The 8340-nt window shown below is 36.6% G+C and overlaps 1 protein-coding gene across 1 annotated transcript; it reads right to left on the reverse strand.

Annotated features, from left to right (window-relative positions):
* Positions 1-6536: 6536 nt before the first annotated feature.
* LOC122839930 (thymosin beta-12-like) lies at positions 6537-7782 on the reverse strand. Its single transcript, XM_044131960.1, has 3 exons — positions 7370-7782; positions 6964-7076; positions 6537-6887 (listed from the first exon to the last, which is right to left on the reverse strand). The coding sequence occupies exons 2-3, from the start codon at positions 7061-7063 to the stop codon at positions 6856-6858; spliced, it is 132 nt and encodes a 43-aa protein (XP_043987895.1). The 5' UTR covers positions 7064-7076; positions 7370-7782; the 3' UTR covers positions 6537-6855.
* Between the last annotated feature and the right edge of the window lie 558 nt (positions 7783-8340).

Here is an 8340-nt window from a genome sequence, read left to right on the forward strand (position 1 = left end):
AATGCAATCGGAGAGGTCTTTACTATAAAAGGACAAAGCAATTGTAGAGTTATTTTGAAAGTAGTCTGCATGCACAACCACATCCTGCTTTCACAGGGCATTGACATTAGCAATGAACGCACAGCAGGCAATGCTGACAGCTTTTTAAATGGGCCACTGCTCATCAGAGATAAGATGCTTCCTTGTTTGAAGCTACTGTTTAGTGAGCAGTGGCGTCTAGATTTGAACAATGTCTATGTAACAGTCACATTTAAAAGAGGTGTGTTTAGCTTTCACAGCTGCTTCCTGTTAGATACGACTGATAGATTGATGCTTTGAACCTGTTGCACAATAAAGTGTTTTACTAAACACATCAGGAAGTTCTGCCTCATTTCAGGGAAGGGAGTACTGACTTCCACTTGCATTAGTAGAAGTGGATAAATATGTAATTTTCTTGCCTGACTGTGTGTTCACATTCTGAGTATCAACAGTAAGCTGCTGACTAAAGTTCTTGGATTTTGAAAAAAAAGAGAAGGCCAAATCAGGAACTTGCAAAGACTCTGATTGTAACGAGGTGCTTTACAACATGAAAGTGGAAATGAAACACATCACAAGTTTTACCTAAACTGATCAGTCAAATGTCATATGGGAAACAACAGCAAGAAACATTTGTATTAGGCAGCGTTCCTGTTCACCTATCATTGCATTTTATATAGTTTTATTAACCTCAGAGTTTTACGGTGCTGGTGATTGTCTCCAAGTTACTGGCAGCAACATAGTAAAAGATAAATAACTAATATGCATTTCTGATGTCCCTCCCAAGTGAATTTAGTTGCTTATTTATAGACTGTGGGTAGAAACCACAGACTCTCTAAAGACTGCTGGGCTGAAGACATCCCAATTTAGGTTAATACTATACACAGTTCACTGTTAAATCTGGACGGATCCCACACTGGATTAATTTAACAGGATGGGTTTGAGCTATGGGTTTTCCTCAGCACACTAGGTCAACTTTTGCATCAAACAAGAATGCATAAACGTGACTCATAAATAATCAGAAAAATGTGCTGAAAACTACAGTATAACTTTGGGCACTAAAAAAAGTATTTGCTGAAAATATATATATATATATTTTTTTTACTTTTAGTATAATGTTACATCAGAAATTCCCAGCATTGTAAAAAAAAAAAAATTAAACAACTACATGTCTTTTGAGACTAATTTTAACTGAAAAACATTACATTTTGATAACAAAATTCACATTCAGCATACAACACTGCATACAATGTTGTCATACAGTATTATTTCACCATCTTACCATTTCTTGTTTTATCCAATAGAAAAGATTCTTTGGGATCTGATGAGCTCCTTGGTTCAAAATGGTGATCAAGAGGTGGCACCTCTCAGTCCACTCTGTAACTGGCTAACAATTTTGACCCAATGTTATATTAAAATGATCAATATTTGTTTCAACGGTGTAAGCCAAGCACTTGACTAGAGAAATAACCCAGCACTTTTTATATGCACCTCACATGCAAAGCAAGGACAAAAAGACTGCACATAGTCTCCAGTCCTGATTTAACCTCTACCTTCTCGCTGTGTGGCAACTATACTGACCAGTGCATGCCATTCTGTGAGCATCCTTACTTGATTTATTTCTTCCATAATGTCAAACCATCAAATCCTCCTTATAGTCCAAATGAGCCAACCTCTTCTAGTTTCCACACAGATTACTTGACCTCCGGATGGAATATCATTCCATGAATGTTAATAGTTTACAGAACAAACAATGTGCTTTGGTTCTGAATGACAGACTGACCTCAGGATACCCAGACCTTCATTTACAGACACTTTTTTTTTCGGACAGTGAGGAGATTAACCTCTTTGTTCACATTTTATTCATATTAATAATGTAGGTGCAGTTCTACCAAGTCTGCCTGTGGGGGGGATAGGGAAATACCAGGCAACTAAAGAAGGTCGATGTACAACTCATTACTTCTTCCAGCAGGCAAGGAAAGTGTTAGGAATATCAAAAGGTACTTTAACCTTTTGACTTTTTGTCATGTCACAATGTGCTATACTTGAATTTTAAGTGTTATACCAACAAACTGCAGCACATTAATGTAAACTCATAGAAAAATCTTAAGGAGTTCTCAAAAGTGGTGCATCTATTTATTTTCAGTTCCGAGCTTTATTGAAGAGGAGAAGGAAATAAAAATAAACTTTATTAAAATTTTGTACTTTTATGTAGAAATAAAATGGCAAATGACCTGCATTTATACAGTGGTTTTTCTCTTCCAAAGACTTCAAACTGTTTTACTCTGCAATGATTTATCCACAAATTGACACACTATGGTGATAAACTACATTGTAGATACAACTTTCCTGGGGCAGACTGAAAGAAACGCGGCCTCCATTTGGCACCATCGGGCCCCATGATCAACACCAGCAGGCAAGGACAGTGAAATGTCTTGCACAAGGACACAACTACAAAGTTGTGTCCTTGTGCAAGAACACAACTTTCTGTGTCCTAGACAGAAATGGCGGTTTGAAACAACAAGAATGCTCCTCCTGAGCCACTGCCACCCCTGCAGTGGATACTTTTCTTCAGCAAAAACCAGCAAGTTAAGAGTAAATGTGAAGGTGAAATGAGCTAAATACAGAGCAGTACTAGAAGAAAACCTGCAAAGATTTGATACGAGAGCAGTCATTAACCTGGCTTTCAGTGATGGTGCTAACCGCACAGCCAGAGCTACAATGGGATGGTTTAGACCAAAATACATTCACGGTTTAGAATGACCAAGTCTAAATCTCACTGAAAACAACTGCATGACTTGGAGTTATCATAAGACCTGGAACATTGCAAACTTGTCAGATTTACTTTGTGTATTTTCTTGATGTCAAACACAAGATGTAATTTCAAGCATCGTTAGCTTCCTTGGAAGGTTTTATTTTGAATCCACAGTTAAGTGCAAGTGCCTCAATAATAATAAATACTTCTGACAGGACTGGATAGGTTTACAGTGAGGCTTTAGTTTCCTGTTTGATGTTGAAAGAGGTTCTGTTTTCACTGAGCCTTAAAGGTCAGAGTTTAAACCTGCCCTTTATTCCCTCCTTATTAAATAAGTTCGTTTGGGGTGTAATTACACAGCCATGTCCCCTAAGAAGAGACCCTACCTCACCTCAGTGCATACCTAACAGGATAGGACATGCTGGTATTGCTTTTACTTTGCACAGGTGTAAATAATGTCTGTACTGTTATTAGAGAGCTCTGTTGTCGCCTGTAAAAGAAAGATTTAATTTCCAGTTACGCTCTACAGCTGGGTAATAAATACCCAGACTTGACATTTTACACTGTAGTTACAGATCGGAAGGTTGCATAGATACATTTGTTTGTGCACATAAACAAATGGTTGTTTGTCACATAATGCTGCATGAAGAAGTCAGTGAGGCTTTTGTGTTATAAGTGAGCAGCATGCGGGAAAAGCCCAACTGGGGAAACAGTCACAAATAGCAGAAGTCATGGTTCACAAACTATAACATTACTTTGTCTTCATGGCATACGCTGACCCACTTTAAGCTGTACACATATTCACACATGCAATTCTTACACCACTGTCCACATCGATGCACAGGACAATAAATGTCGACAAATTAGAATGCCCTAACTTCAGTTAAATTCAGAACAAGCAGACAGACATTTTTGAGGCCAGACAGTTAGTATGCACGATTTTAAATAACTGCACTTTGGCAATACTTGCTATACCAAGTGGAGACTTGTGCTTTTGATCAGGACTAAAGCAGCAAAGTTAGCTTATCAAATTCCTCAGTCTTTTATCATTGTGCAACCTGAATCAACTAACAGATTTATGTGTTGAAGTCAAATGATTTATCACCATTCAGTTTTTCTATCCCAGTGAAGAATTTCAAGTGGGGAAAATACAGGCATTGTGCAAGCAAACTAGATTAAGATACAATCTCAAATGAATGAAATACAGATTTTGAAATGAGGGTTTTATTATCTTATAACCTAATTGAATATGTCACAACACTGTCCCAAACAATAAACACATTTCGAATAAAAATAGTATAGGTAGTTTAGGATGTGATACTTTCATCTTCTGACCTCTTTAAAAACTCAGAAGTAGAATTTAAATAACGAAGAACCAGATCTACAGATTCTAAAACCGACCTTTAGTGTAGAACTTTTGTCTTTTTCTGTGTGCTCAATAATCTGAAAAGTTTTGCACGAACAGTGTGACTTTGCAGCTCTTCAACCACATCCTGTTGTGTACCTATGAAACTTCTGAGCTCCCACAAATTCACAATGAAGCTGTTTTAACAATCAGTGGCACTAGTTGCTCAATGTGGCATGTGAAAAGTTAGAATAAGAAAAATCTTTATTGATTGGAATGGTGGCATACTTGGTCAATATAGATGTTAGTGAATTATCTACCACTCTGCAGCTTTCTTCAGAAAATCAAATGTTTGACTGCAAACAGTCAAAGTGTTAGTGTTATCTAACGTACAGACAAATACAAAGGATTTTTATGAAATTCAAATACATTTTAATCTGTTTCTTGGCAGAACTTCTCACAAACTAAGCTGCTGTCTAAGTCTCTTTTTCTCTCATGCATGCTGGCTCTATAATTACACCCCACCTTTAAAGCACACAAAGATGCACACCAATAACATCTCACTTCCCACTCCCTCCTCTCACTTCCTGGCCAAACTTAATGGAAGAAAACTCAAAGCGTTCGACCCAAGTCATACAGTTAATGGAACAAAATATCAGTGAAATGTAGGTATGTGAACTTCCAACTTTATTCAGCAAAGGGTTCTGCACCACAAAAGTCTAGATTTTGTTAGTGTCTATTTTTGATTCATGTGTATTATAAATTGTGAGCCTTGATACCTTGTTAGAAATTGCTTTGACATAATGGAGAAAGAAACAGGCCAAGTTGTTCTGCCTTGTTTCTGATTTACTTTCTTGTTTCTTATGTAAAATCAAAATCAAGGAATTTGAAAAGGTCTATTTTCCATAGGCATCAAAGCATAGATGACTAAACTCCAAAAAAGTGCAGTAAATAAGTATTTTGATGCAATTGTTTTAGTATTTCAAAAATCTCGGGGGGTTTTATAAAACAAAATCAATCCAAAGATCAGAAATCAGCACAGACTCAAAGATGAGTTCTGTCAGTTGTGCAGTTCTGCTGCGACATCACTTCCTCCCACGAAACAGTCAACTGTAGCCTCTGTTTAGCACTGGCAGTATGGCCTTTGAAAAAAGTACAGACACGTTCACAAAGCCTGCAAGCTACAAAATACATAATCAAGCACTTGAGAAAGCACAGTGACATGTAACTTGAATCATCACTTTTATTTCAAAATGCCACCTTTTAAGATTGTATTAACACATAATTTTCAAATGTTTCAAAGTTGAAAAGCTGCCTATAAAGCATAACCTCTTAGCTCTTTTACAGATTATTCTAATCACTCAGTTATTTACATTATAAAGGCCATTTGAGTGGTACCACTGGGATCCTTTTCTTGAAGCACATAACGTAAGCACCCATATGCAGCCATAGAAGCTTCAGTGTTCTTTGTGTTGAGGTTCATTCTGTTACAGAAGCTGCACAGTGTGCTTGTTTGAATGACAGCAGATGGAATCTTGGCACACACTGCCAATTTCATCTCAATCAATGCATCGCGCTGTTTCAGAGTCATTTGCATTTTGTTGCATTGGTGTTAGCATACATGATCATTGGATGCAGCGTTGCACATGCAACATTGGCATAAACACGATGATTGACTTGTGTACCAATGAAGTCATTAATCAACAAATTAAATTGTTGGATAGAGGTATCATTGTCTGACCAAACTACACTTAAGCAGCATGATGTTCCTGTGTTAACTATACATTATTCCAGTTTTACAGATAAATGTTATTTTCCCAGATTAAAATTGACCTACGTTCCATTTTCTTAGAGCATATTCTTACACAGCTGTTAGTGAATACACAAAGAGCATGATGCAATTTCCTTATGTATTGATTCTTCAGTATGGAAAATGAGGCAAAGTAGTGTTTTCACAGCCTTCAGTGGTAGATCCGATGAATGCCAGTTAAGGACCCAAGAACATCTTTGGTTACATGTCTACAGTTTAATTTAACCCTAGAGCAATTTTCACTTAAATGCATAGTGAAAAATTCAGAGTAAATTTTAGGTTTCCAGTAATAGTCAAGCCAGTAGGTGGTTTGAATTTGAGAAGGTCACAAGGCTTGTTATAAAAGAAACCTCACCATAGAAATTAAGTACAGACTTTACCCTTCCACACAGTATTGCAGAAAATTTTCAATCCTACCCACTGAGCAGTCAGGTTTGGCTTTTGAAAACCCCAAAATGTTTAATGTGACCTTTAATAGCAGCAGATTTCTCATGCTTTAAGTTGATTTGTAAATCACTACAAAATTGGCAGCCTGTAGAAAGTTTACACATCTGGATTTTCATTGAAATCCAGTTTGGGAGATTGCCAAGCAAACAAACCTGTACACCACATTTATTTAAGTTTGTTTTATTTTACATATTGAAACTTGTGCATGCAAAGGTTTACAAGACACACTTTGCTTAGTGAGCATTCAAAATTGGCCAAAAAAAACGGCTAACAATGATCATGAAGTGCAAGTCCAGCATGCAATCATTCCACAACAGGGATTCAAGGGGCTGATCCCTTGCTAAGGTGAAGTCAATTTCTTTACATTTGGTGGAATTTGTAGACATTGCTATGGATTAGCAAGTGCAGGAAGACAAAATGCAGCTGTGAAGTGGTTCAAGTCAGCAACTCTTGTGGAATGTGCAACACATGGGAGACTGGTCTTCATGATGACTCCGACTTCTCCTGTTCAATGGCTGGAACAGAGTAAAGTGTTAGAGTTAACCTCAGAACCAAAATGCATGCATTAAAGTTACTTTGAGTAAAACTTACTCTCTTTAGTTGGCAGTGTGTTCTTCTCTTGCGTCTCAGTCTTCTTCAGCTTGGTTTTGTCAAAGGTTGTAACCTCAGTGATGTCAGGTTTGTCAGACATGATTGCAAAAGCACTAAACAGAACACAGTCATCATTTTAGTAATTAAATTAGAACACCTCCAAGTAAAGCTGCACCCTGGTTAACAACCAAAGTTTGACAATCTAAGAGCTCAACACACCGGACTTAAGAGGCTACTTATTTGACATAGCTTCCGTCACAATACCAGACAGAATTGTAAAAAAAAAGAAAAAAAAAAAAGCTAATTAAGGACCAAGTTCTTTTTCAAAACTTGAAAGACTATTTTAAAAGAAGAAAATTCTACACACAGAATCGCCACAAAATAAAATTGAAAAAAAGCCACTTACCAAGCGTGTAGGCACAGTAGATACACCGAGAACAAAAATCCTCAAAGTCACAGGAACAGAGTGAGGATGAACGGCTCATTCATTCAATAAATACTGCCCAGTATGTTAATAACCTGTGACGTCACACCTGCGCTGCGTTTTCATATTTTTTTGTTTTAAATTATTTATATTATTTAGGATGATTTGAAACAAATGACTAACATATTCATATCGTAACATAAGCTCAGATAAGTAAGCAGTGCCTTTTTTGACGGGAAAAAGAGAGTATTAATTTAGCACCACAAGCTGCGTCTCATTACGTGATTAAAAGCCCGGTAGGTTTCTCTAGACGTCACAAAGTTGTGCAAATTGTAGTCGTAGTTCTAGATGTTTCTTCACGCAGAAGACAAAAGACACCATGTAGAAATCGAATGAGAGAATTTATGGGTAGGATGGCAGGTTTTTATAAATTTGCCACTTGTGACCCCATGTGGACTAATGGGATAATGCAGCTAGGACATACATGCGCTGTGTAAAAACGCGAAGCACGTATTTAGTCAATAAACCTAAATATTTTAAGATCAGCCTGTGAATAAACATTTTAAACGGACACTGATGATGGACTTTTATTTATAATTTCTTTAAAACTTTTGTAATCAAAGATTTTGAAATCTTCTGGCAAAATTTAAATCAGCACAAACTTATAAGTCTCCCATCGTTTCATATTTTTTTTTTGTTTACTCGTAAGATTTAAACGCTGCATACAATTTAGAGATTATTATTATCATTGTACTGCAGACCCACAGTTTCACAGTCCCAAAAATATGAAAGGAATTAAATAAACATTGGTATTTTATTTCAAACATAATTTGAAATAGACATGTTGAATAGACAAAGATCAGTCTTTTTAGCATATTGATTACATATCAGAAAAATATCAAATTAAGTCCAAATTTACTCTTTCAGGTTTCTTATGTTGCAGACCCAAGAGC

The sequence above is a fragment of the Gambusia affinis genome, linkage group LG11 (assembly GCF_019740435.1).
Source record: "Gambusia affinis linkage group LG11, SWU_Gaff_1.0, whole genome shotgun sequence".
Classification (NCBI taxonomy): Eukaryota; Metazoa; Chordata; class Actinopteri; order Cyprinodontiformes; family Poeciliidae; genus Gambusia; species Gambusia affinis.

Coding starts and splice junctions, on each gene's coding strand:
- LOC122839930 (XM_044131960.1), bottom strand. CDS start 7,063: ATGTCTGACAAACCTGACATCACTGAGGTTACAACCTTTGACAAAACC. Junction 6,888..6,963: donor CACACTGCCAACTAAAGAGA/GTAAGTTTTACT, acceptor ACTCTGTTCCAG/CCATTGAACAGGAGAAGTCG.